This window comes from Somniosus microcephalus, chromosome 11 (assembly GCF_052327205.1).
Source record: "Somniosus microcephalus isolate GS21.2 chromosome 11, FLI_Smic_1.0, whole genome shotgun sequence".
NCBI classification, from domain to species: domain Eukaryota; kingdom Metazoa; phylum Chordata; class Chondrichthyes; order Squaliformes; family Somniosidae; genus Somniosus; species Somniosus microcephalus.
The window spans coordinates 177,501,358-177,513,638 of record NC_140997.1 but is presented as its reverse complement, the minus strand read 5'-3'; the positions used below and the strand labels follow the sequence as shown (position 1 = coordinate 177,513,638).

Genomic DNA, 12,281 nt, shown 5'->3' with positions numbered 1-12,281 from the left:
TCATTGCTTCACTATTAGCGGCTGTGCCTTCAGCGGTCTAGGCCCTAAGCTCTGGAATTCCCTCCCTAAACCTCTCTGCCTCTCTACCTATCCCTCCTCCTTTAAAACGCTTCTTAAAAACTACCTCTTTGACCAAGCCTGTCCTAATAACTCATGTGGCTCAGTGTCAAATTTTGTTTGTTAACATGCCTGCGAAGCACCTTGGGACGTTTTACTATGCTAAAGGCGGTATATAAATGCAAGTTGTTGTTGTTGCATGCGACAACTCCCAGAATGCAATTTAACCCTGCTGTAAAGTCCAATACAGTACATGGCATGGAGAATGGCACTTACAAATAGAAAGTCGTAGCGTGCTGTGAATGGCTAGTCCTGCTGTCCAGGGCCCCAAACACTCCTTCCAGGTGAAACAGCGATTTACTTGTACTTCTTGCAATTTAGTATACTGTATTCGCTGCTCACGATGTGATCTCCTCTAAATTGGGGAGACCAAACGCAGATTGGGTGAGCGCTTTGAGGAACACCTCCGTTCTGTCCATACGCGTGACTCCGAGCTTCCGGTCGCCTGTCACATTAATTCTCTGCTCCACTCCCACTCTGACCTCGTCCTCTTACACTGTTCCAATGAAGCTCAACATAAGCTCGAGGAACAGCACCTCATCTTTCAAATAGGCACTTTACAGCCTTCTGGATTCAACATCGAGTTCAACAATTTCAGACCATAACCTCTGCCCCTATTTTTCTTTCTCCGCATGACAGCTGTTGATGATTCTGCCATTCCCATTTACACCTCATCTAGTCATTTTTTGTTTCTTAACTTGTCCCATGTCCCCTTTTGCCTTGCACCATCATCCCTTTTGTCTTTTAATCTCTCCTGCCTTCTATCCTATCACAGACCTTTTATTCTTTCCTCCCCTCCCCCCTTTCCCTGCCCTCGCTTAAAAATCTGTTACATCTCTAACTTTTTCCAGTTCTGATGAAGGGTCATCGACCTGAACACTCTTTCTCTCTCCACAGATGCTGGCCTGACCTGCTGAGTATTTCCAGCATTTTCTATTTTTATTTCAGATTTCCAACATCTGCAGTATTTTGCTTTTTTATTATTAATTATAAAAAAGAATTCTGGTACTTTAAAGATACACCCAATGTTCTTACTGAATAAGCAAAAAATAAATTCACTTAGATGCAGAGGAAAGTAAAAATTCTCTCACCAAAATAGTCCACTGCACCCCCAACACCATTAAAGCAGGTCAATCTCTACTTCAAGGGGCAGTGGTCTTAATGTTACATTTCTGTATGCTTGCTCCTTGCCCCAATCCTCCATGATGCTCCCTTCCCTGGCCCTCTGTCTTCCACTATGCACAGCTTCCTTGTCCAACCCTTTCAATGGGCTGGCTCCACTCCCCATCCCCAATGTCCTGTGCCCCCAGCCCCATTGATAGCTGGGCTCTTCCTCTATTCGTGCACCCCCACACTATGCTCCAGTTTTTAACCTGGAATGGGAACATGCTAATCATCAGACTCCAGACCACAGATTACTGATAATACCAAGGACATAATTTAATGCACTTACAATAACCTTTAAACAGGTAGTTTAATTTTTAATTTTCAAAAGGCAGTTAATGATAATATGACTAGAGCCAGCAGTCCTTAGGAAATCTGCACTGGCACAGTGCTTTGTAATTTGTATCAGGCATCAATAAAATTTGGATCTCACACTATGTAGGAAATATGTATACCAAATCAGACACCGCTCTGTCGTTTTCCGAGTGGCAGGCAGTGACTAGTGGGGTACCGCAAGGATTGGTCCTAGGACCCCAGCTGTTCACAATATATATTAATGATCTGGACGAGGGAATTGGATGTAATATCTCCAAATTTGCAGACGACACAAAGCTGGGTGGGAGGGTAAGCTGTGAGGAGGTCGTGAAACTCCAGTACGATTTGGACAGGTTGGGTGATAGATGCATGGCAAATGCACTGCCCAATCATGTGGATAAACGTGAGGTTATCCACTTTGGTGGCAAAAACAGGAAGGCAGATTATTATTTGAATGGCAATAGATTGGGAGAAGGGGAAGTGCAAAGAGACCTGGGTGTTCTTGTGCACCAGTCGCTGAAGGTAAGCATGCAGGTGGTTAAGAAGGCAAATGGTATGTTGGCCTTCGTAGCAAGAGGGTTCGAGCACAAGAACAAGGATGTCTTGCTGCAGTTGTACAGGGCCTTGGTGAGACCGCACCTTGAGTATTGTGTACAGTTTTGGTCACCTTACCTGAGGAAGGACGTTCTTGCCATGGAGGGAGTGCAGTGAAGATTCACCAGGCTGATACCTGGGATGGCAGGAATGACGTACGAGGAGAGATTGTGTCAATTGGGCTTATACTCACTGGAGTTTAGAAGATTGAGAGGGGATCTCATCGAAACCCATAAAATTCTGTCAGGTCTGGACAGACTAGATGCAGAAAGGATGTTTCTGATGGCCGGGGAGTCCAGAACCAGGGGTCATAGTCTAAGGATAAGGGGTAAGCCATTTAGGACTGAAATGAGGAGCAATTTCTTCACCCAGAGAGTGGTGAACCTGTGGAATTCGCTGCCACAGAGGGCGGTGGAGGCCAGTTCATTAAATATATTCAAGAAAGAGTTGGATATATTTCGAGAGGCTAAAGGGATCAAGGGATATGGGGAGAAAGCAGGGACAGGGTACTGAATTTGGATGATCAGCCATGATCTCATTGAATGGCGGAGCAGGCTCGAAGGGCCGAATGGCCTATTCCTGCTCCTATCTTCTATGTTTCTATGTTTCTTCTCTTTAAAGATTAATAAAATACAGTAAAGGTTTTAAAAAAGCATCACTAATTCCAGCTGCACTTTGTACACCTAAGTGTCAACTCGGTTCAGTTTATAACACTCTCTCTTGTCTCCGAGAGAGAGGGGTGTGGGTTTCAACCCTACTTCAGCATGTGAACTTAATGTTCGGATGACACTTCAGTGCGGCACAGAGAGTGAGTAGTGGACTGTTGGAGACATCTTTTGGACATGATGATTAGCAGAGGCATCATTTGTCTGTTTGGGTGGATAGAAAAGATTCCACAGCACTACTTGAAGAGCAGGGAGTTCTCCTGCTATTCTGGCCAACATTCTTCTTTCCACAAATGCCAGTTTAAACAGATTGGCTGGTCATTCAGCTCATGTGCGAATTGGCTGCCATGTTTGCCTAAAAAATTAGGTACTGCACTTCAAATTCATTGTTGCAAAGTTTCTTGAGGATCTGATAATGTGCACTATTAATGCAAGTTCATTTTTTCTTAAACTAGACAAGGTTGCAGCATCAGAAAATAGATGAGGGGGTATAAAAATTAACTGCAGTAACCTTTATCTGCCAAACAATTGAATTAATAACAACTTGCATTTATGTCTCAAAGTACTGCACATACAATTACTTTGATGTCTTTTTTGATATACATTAATGACCTGGACTTGGGTATACAGGGCATAATTTCAAAGTTTGCAGATAACATGAATCTCAAATGTAGTAAACAATGAGGAGGATAGTAACAGACTTCAGGACATAGACTGGTGAAATGGGCAGACACATGGTAGATAAAATTTAACACAGAAGTGTGAAATGATACATTGTGTTTGGAAGAATGAGGAGAGGCAACATGAACAGAGGAAGAGAGACACCTGGGGGCGTATGTACACAAATCTTTGAAGGAGGCAGGACAAGTTGAAAAGGCTGTTAAAGAAGCATATGGGATCCTTGACTTTATTAATAGAGGAAGAGAGTATAAAAGCAAGGAAATTATGCTAAACCTTGATAAAACACTGGCTAAGCCTCAGCTGAGTATTGTGTTCACCACACCTTAGGAAGTCAAGGCCTTTGAGAGAGTGCAGAAGAGATTTACTAAAATAATACCAGGGATGAGGGACTTCAGTTATGTGGAGAGACTCTAGATGGTGGGGCTGTTCTCCTTAGAGCAGAGAAGGTTAAGAGGAGTTTTGATAGGTGTTCAAAATCATGAATAATTTTAATAGAGTAAATAAGGTGAAACTATTTCAATGGAGAGGGATCAGTAATCAGAGGACACAAATTTAAAAGAACCAGAGGCAACATTTTTTTAAAAAGTTAGTTGTTGTGATCTGAAGTGCACTGCCTGATAGGGTGGTGGAAGCAGATTCAATAGTGGAAGCAGATTCAATAGTAACATTCAAAAGGGAATTAGATAAATACCTCAAGGGAAAATAATTACAGGGCTATAGGGAAAGCGCAGGGGAGTGGGATTAATTGGATAGCTCTAGCAAAGAGCTGGCACAGGCGCGATGGACCAAATGGCCTCCTTCTGTGCTGTATCATTCTATGATTTTATGATATAGTGACGGTTACGTAGGTAAATATGGCAGCCATTTTGTATATAGGATTCCAGAAGCAGCAATGAAATAAATGAACAATGAATTGTTTTTTGCTGGTGTTGTGTGAGGTAAACCAAGCAAAGTCCTTGTTGCTCCTCACATAGTGCATGCGGGATCTTTAGGATCCCGAACTACAGGTAGAAAGAACCTTGGCTTAATGTCTCACCCAAAGGACAGTATCTCTGACAACGCAGCACTCCCTCAGTATTGCACAGTAGTGTTAACCTATGTTCTGTGCTCAAATCCTGGTTTGGAACTTGAAACCCATAGTCTTCTGATTCAGAAGTTCAAGATGTTAGCAGTTTTTTTTTTATAATTGTTTGAAGTAAATGAGAATGCATTAGCTCAATAAAGAGAGTGTGTTGGATTGTCAGAAGAAAAATGCTCGATAAATTAATTGAAGATTGCACTATCTTTAGAAAACCACAATATCATCAGATTTGATGTAGTTAGGTTCTGGGCAGTTCAAAACAGGGTTATAAATCAAAATATGATCAAATTCTTCGAATCTAATAATGAGTGTTAATTTCAACACAACAGAACGACTTGCAACAGTAAGGTTACAAAACCACTATACATCAGTATTTCTCATAGATACACAGAAGATAGGAGCAGGAGTAGGCCATTCGGCCCCTCGAGCCTGCTCCGCCATTCAACGAGATCATGGCTGATCATCCAAATTCAGTACCCTGTCCCTGCTTTCTCCCCATATCCCTTGATCCCTTTAGCCTTAAGAAATATATCCAACTCCTTCTTGAATATATTTAATGAATTGGCCTCCACTGCCTTCTGTGGTAGAGAATTCCACAGGTTCACCACTCTCTGGCTGAAGAAATTCCTCCTCATCTCTGTCCTAAATGGCTTACCCCTTATCCTTAGACTGTGACCCCTGGTTCTGGACTCCCCAACCATCAGGAACATCCTTCCTGCATCTAGTCTGTCTAGTCCTGTTAGAATTTTATAAGTTTCAATGAGAGCCCCTCTCATTCTTCTAAACTCCAGCGAGTATAAGCCCAATTGACCCAATCTCTCCTCATGCGTCATTCCTGCCATCCCAGGTATCAGCCTGGTGAATCTTCGCTGCACTCCCTCCAATGGCAAGAACATCCTTCCTCAGATAAGGCGACCAAAACTGCACACAATACTCAAGGTGTGGTCTCACCAAGGCCCTGTACAACTGCAGCAAGACATCCTTATTCCTGTACTCGAACCCTCTTGCTACGAAGGCCAACATACCATTTGCCTTCTTAACCACCTGCTGCACCTGCATGCTTACCTTCAGCGACTGGTGCACAAGGACACCCAGGTCTCGTTGCACTTCCCCCTTCTCCCAATCTATTGCCATTCAGATAATAATCTGCCTTCCTGTTTTTGACACCAAAGTGGATAACCTCGCATTTACCCACGTTATATTGCATCTGCCCTGCTTCTGCCCAACCACCCAACCTGTCCAAATCATACTGGAGTTTCTCGGCATCCTCCTCACAGCACACACGCCCACCCAGCTTTGTGTTGCCTGCAAATTTGGAGATATTACATCTAGTTCCCTCGTCCAGATCATTAATATATATTGTGAATAGCTGGGGTCCTAGGACCGATCCCTGCGGTACCCCACTAGTCACTGTCTGCCACTCGGAAAAAGACCCGTTTATTCCAACTCTCTGCTTTCTGTCTGCCAACCAGCTCTCTATCCAAGTCAATACCTTGCCCCCAATCCCTCATGTACATAGACTTTCTAATTAAATAAGACTGTAGCTCAGAATGTGCAAAAAATCTGAAAAGATCAATAACATTTTGCATGTCTAGAATGAGAACTCAAAAAGTGATAATCATCAATTAAGTAACATACTTAGATTTCAGTTGCATTTATCAAAATAGAATTATGAATAGGTAATTTTTCAAATCACAATTTCCCATCTGACAGCACATATCCACCTCTTTATTGCACTGAATAATACATCCTTCTTTTGGCACAATGCTGCATACTCAATTATATTTCTTCACATTTCTGAATTGAAGAGCGTACAGACTCATTGGAGCCTCGTCTCGTTACCTTCAATTAATTATACAAATAAAGATGAATGGGATCCCTCCATGGAGAGCTCACCAGTTTGATTCCTGGATTGTCAAGGCAACCGTTTCTTTACTTTTCAAATCCAGAGTCCCAGCCTCAGTTATTTTAATCTGAACAAACATTGTGAAAGCTGCCTAGTGTTACAGCAGTGTTAGCAGATTTCCATAATTAAATTCTCGCTGATCTTTTGATCTGGGAACAAAGTACTTTAATGTTGGTGCACCTTGCACCCCATACCTAAACAGTCACTCAACACGCTCTTGGGAAAGTAGCAGTGTAACCCCAGCAAAAAATTGCAGCCCATTTATAATGTGGAACTGCTTTCAAAGCAACTAAAGTGATGATAACTTGTGAATGGGACTCGCCTTCAGATGGAGGCAAAAATTAACAGTCCTGCTTTTGGGGCATTATAAACAGAAGCTCAACTAATCCAGAAAGCATAGGCAGCAAAAGGGCTAAAACCAGCTAGATGACTGAAGCACTTCCACTCTTTTCTGTACAGTTGTGAAGTGGTTTTACTACCACTCATTTGTGCAGAGTTCACTCAGCATTGGAAAATGATACTGAAAAGGAAAAAAGATTTAAAGTCTTTCTGAAACAACTGCACACATGCAAGCTACTGCTGTTTAGTAAGACATAGTTCTTCTCCCCTGCCCTTCAATGTTTCTTCCACCAACAACTTGCATTTATATAGCGACTTTAACGTAGACAAACATCCAAGATGCTGCACCGTGGCATAATCAAAAATAAATGGATGCTGGGCCAAAAGAGGAGATATTAGCAGAAGTGATCAAAAGCTTGGTCGAAGAGGTGGGTTTTAAGGAGGGCCTTCAAGGAGGAGCGGGAGATGGAGAGACAGGGGGTCTGAAGCAGGGAATTCCAGAGGTCACCTAATGGTACAAACCAGTGGCTTGGTTTTAAAGGAAATCCATCTTCTTTGTTGAGATGATGAACATTACATCATTTCATCTTGAAATGTTTTCACAACATAATATAGATTCTATGTGTTTGACTGAAAAACAGTTTACCTAGCACTTTCACAGGAGGACAATGTCCTTCTGAAATCCATTTAATGTCGAGAACAAAGGCTTTTAAAATAACCAACTTAAATTAAGTTATCTTTAGACTAGGTTTCTGTACCAAACAGTTTGTACTTAACCGTACTCGAGGGCAAAAAAACCCGATTTTTACCTTTCTGGGTTTGACTTTATCATGAAAGTCGTATTGCCCAATTCCTTTGCAACCAATTCCAAGCCACCAAGGAATTCCTTGTTTATCCTAAAAAGGTAAAAAAAAGTCACTGCATTTGTGCACTTATCCTTTCATTATTCAGAATCCCTGAAAAAAGTCACATTGATTCAGATCACCATTTCTCAATTACATCACCTTTCTTTTCATAATTACAACACGAGTTGAACTTTACATCAGCTACAGCTTTGACAGTAATTACCCTGCACTTGCTGCTACTTGAGATGGGGTACACCTACATGCCATGCACTTCTAAATGTTGGGTAAAAAGAATAACAGCCCTGTAACAAAATCTTTTTTTTTTTTTTTTTTTTTAAATAGATCAGGTAATAACATCTCAGGGTGACATGACGTCCCACTTTACAGCATTTAACACAAGAAATATAAATAGACTGCAGTAAGGAAAGATGCAGTCTTTTGGGTTTGGGTTAGTTTTATGACTTTGCATGAAGGGGCAAGGACTGTTGGAAGTCCATCAGAGGATTATAATCTTCCAGTTATATATATTTTTTTAAACAAATGCCCAGTTTAGGAGTTCCCCTGATTGTTTTTGAAAAAATGTACTGCATAGCATGGTGTTAATTTTTTTAAGCAACTGGAAGATCCCAGCATCAGCTCCTGATCTGCACTGCATTAGCTAATTTTAACCAGGGCGGCAGTGGGGGTGCTACATATGGCCGCAGCTTCCTTGAGTTAGGGTTCCTGATCCCAAATATTATCCAGTGACCACTGCTGCAAAGTGCACATGGGAACATTGGACTTGGCAGTGATGTCTTGTATGGTTGAATAACTTACTTTTACATATCAAGACTGGCTACTTCCCAATATTACAACAGTGATTACACTTCAAAAGTACTTTGCAGGCTATAAAGTGCTTTGTGATGTGCTGAGGTGGTAAAAGGCTGTATATAAATGCTTACTTGTGTAAGGCATGAAAGAACTACCAGTGCCTGTAGAGCTGTACCCAATTTGCATCATTGCAGAAAGGAGAGGAGACAAGGAGAGAAAAAGAGAACACTAACAACTTAAGGAGAGAAAACAAGTGTTCAGAGAGCTCATATGAAGAATTACCATCACTGGGAGAAAAAAAATCCATGGTGATGGAATGGGAGAAACTGAAAACCACAGGACTCTCACAGTAAGAAAGTCATAAATGAAAATGCCTTTCTTCAGAACAAAACCACGCTGTCCATGAGAAACTGTGAGCGAAAAGCACATCACAGTGCCAAGCAAACACATTTAATGACTAACCTTTACTCCATAGTAATGAATACCATAGGTTGGAAGAGCTTCCACCACAGTCATATAACTGAAAAAAGAAAGAGTTAGTTACGCAAAGTGCAAATGTGTTTCTCTTACAAATAAGTTTAACTTGTTCAAAATAAACCATCAACTCAATTAGTGACATTAATATTGTGCTAATTAGCTGCAGTTGGACAAAAAAGGTGACAGCTTAAGGTATGCCTTCATACAAGGCCCTGAAAAAAAATGCATCTTTATTGGAATGCGAATTTAGGTAGTATATTTTCAACATCCGCCTAATCTTTTACCCTTGGGGTTAAGTGAACACAGATTTTTGTGCCATGGTAATAGATTTTCCACTGAAACTGCAGTATTAATTGTTTACAAAACCATATATGCTCCAATTTTATGAATCTTCATTTATTAGAAATAAGAATTTAAGCTCCTTAATAGCACAGGCATAAAACACAGGCATAAAATTAATTAATCAGAGGTGTAGTTTGGACAGAGGAAATAGGAATTCCAGCCAGAGTCCTATTTTGATTACAAGCTTGGCTGCAACACACTCATTTGACGATCCATTGAACCATTATACCATTTCACTGGCAGGCATAAAGGGCAATTCTGTCAACTATTGTAATTCCACAGAGGTCGCCTTCAGTTTGAGTCAGGAGGACTCAGCCTCAACAAGCTTCTCCGCACGGTTTATTTCAGTTTATCCGCTGAGAGTCGATAAATGATTGGTAGAATGCAAGTGGCGAGTTTCGATTTGTTGCACTGGTTATTTATACCAGTCAAGCAATGAGAAATTTTACCCTGAAATCAGTTTGTAAGAAGATCATACTGCATGTTTTTTTTGTCAGACGACTTACTGCAATTAGTAGCACGGAAATAAATTAGGTATTGTCTACCAAAACATTGCAACTGGTGAACTGCAAAGTTTTGATTTACCTGGTCCAGCTACTTCAGAATAAGGAATTTGCCATCCACAGAAAGTTTCATTTTTATGATGCTCGTACAGCCTTGCAATTTAAACTTTTTGCTCACTCAATGCAAGTGAAATTAAAATATTGTACTTTTTTTTTTAAATTTGTCAACAGAAATGTGTTCTGTAGGTTTTAAAATCTGCAGGAGTTTACATAAAACACAAAATAGCTTTTAATAATTCTAAGTATTTCTGATGTGTATATATAACCAACTGTAGAGCATGTACAGATTACTTAACAATTCCATATTTAATGCAGGAAAAGTAGAAATTCCTTATCAAATCTTCAATAAATGAGAATTTTATATCTATTATCAATGGTTCACCATTCACCCGATATTTTTCACAAACTATCTATTAGCTTTGATGCAGCAGCAAGTAGGTAAATTGATTGTTGGAATTATGTCTCACTTTCAAATACTCCTAAACTGCTTTCTGAATAGGCCATAAAACAAAAATATTCTTAGGCTAACGCAGTACAAATAGGAAAAACGTAGGGACCAGTTGCAAACTGACTTAAAATAGTTAGAAGCCCAAGTTGCCTGCTGTGGTGTATGTAACCTGTTCCAACTTAAGAGAACTACTTTAAGAGATGTACTACTTTCTCTTGGCTGCTGTATACTGTAATACCGGTGGTGACCACACCGGTATATAAGTGTTGTGCAAGGATTTGCTGGGCAGTTCAGCCCTGACCTCCGAATAGTAAAGACCTGTTAAAAGTTATTCTGGTTGTCTGTGTCCAGTGATTGATCCTAAACATAACTGGGACACACAGACTCAACAGTGGCGACGAGTCCGATTTTACCCTGCGGCAATTTTACATCCAAGGCAGCTTTGTCCTCAAAACGGGTGTCGAGAAGAGGCATCCGCCCTCATCATCCTGCTGAGCACCATCGCACGGGAGGCATCGAGAACCCGGGTTAAAAAGAAAAAGAATTCTGACCACGAAGCCCTCCATCAGCGACAGGCAGTGATCATCCCTTCTACCATGGCGGTGGGTAAGCCGATCAGCGACACGTGCAGAAAGTCGGCCGCGTTGACTGTGGAGTAGGGGAGGGAAAACGGAGGAATAAGGGCGGAGAGCTCGACCACGGCCGGTAGAAAGGGCCGGGCTGCAATCGAGGCCGAGAGGCGCAGCGACTGGGGCAGCTTAAGGCTCGAGAGCCGCGGAGAACTCAAACGCAGCCGGTGTACAGGACCGGGCTGCGAGGCAAAGCAGTGTCGGGGAGTGAGAACCGCTGGGGAGGCGAGAATGGCAGCAGCAAGGCAATCGCCATTGCAGCCAGCGGGGGAAGAAGGCAAACGCGGGAATCCGCCATTGTAGTCGGCGGGGGAAGAAGACGAGCGCGGGAAAGACCGCCACGCGCGGGAAGCCGCCATTTTAGTAGGCGGGGGAAGAAGACAAGCGCGGGAAGCCGCCATTTTGAGAAAAAGAAAAAGAAAATTAAAAACTCGCAAGGATGCCTAAACATGGGAGCATTAATACCTTTGATAGTGATATCGAAGATTGGACCACGTCTGCAGAACACATGGAAGTTTATTGTAAAGCAAATAAGGTACCAGATGATGAGAAAGCACTAACCTTATTAAGCTCAATGGGTGCGAAGACATACGGGCTATTGAAGCACCTTCTGTCACCAAATAAACCGGCGGATCAGACTTTCGCGAATATTGTTACTGTCCTGAAAAATCATTTAAACACCACGCCGCTGATGATAGCGGAACGATTTAAATTTTACAGGAGAACGCAGTTGAAAGACGAAAGCAACGCTGAATTTTTAATTGACCTACGTAAGCTATCGAAGTACTGTCAGTTTGGAACAGGACTAACAGATGCGCTGAGAGATAAATTTGTGTGTGCATTGTTAAAAGAAGGAACACAAAAGCGACTGCTTGAAGAGAATGATCTTACGCTTGATAAAGCTGTCACTATTGCAGCATCGCAAGAAGCCGCAGCGAGAGGCACTGCGGAAATGCAGCTACGGTCACCGGAACTCTGCACCAATCAAATGGTCTTGAGTACAGTAAAATGTTATCGTTGTGGAAAGACAACGCACGATCAGAACCAGTGCTGGTTCAAAAATCAGGAATGCAGAAAATGTGGCAGGCTTGGTCACATAGCTAAAGTATGCCGGTCAGGAAAGAAGACCAGCAACAAAAAGTCACCGCAGGAAAAGTACAGAAAGGTACAAGGTGACAGAGAACAGTTTGAACGAACAGAAGTCAGATTCAGACTCCAGCAGTAATGAACTGGGTAGTCTAAGAGTACACAATGTTGGTAAGGAAGCAGACCTCCAAACAATTTGGGTCACACTTCAGATAGCAG

At 41.8% G+C, this 12,281-nt stretch overlaps 1 protein-coding gene across 5 annotated transcripts in view; it reads right to left on the bottom strand.

The window, feature by feature from the left end:
• LOC147111000 (FERM domain-containing protein 4B-like) overlaps positions 1-12,281 on the bottom strand; it is a 354,890-nt gene that overhangs the window by 60,140 nt on the left and 282,469 nt on the right. For all 5 annotated transcript variants that reach the window (XM_086001453.1, XM_086001454.1, XM_086001455.1 and 2 more), the window contains exons 10-11: positions 8,980-9,037; positions 7,672-7,758 (exon numbers count right to left, since the gene is read on the bottom strand). In XM_086001453.1, coding sequence (XP_085857579.1) covers positions 7,672-7,758; positions 8,980-9,037 — 145 coding nt within the window. The remainder of the gene's footprint in view (positions 1-7,671; positions 7,759-8,979; positions 9,038-12,281) is intronic.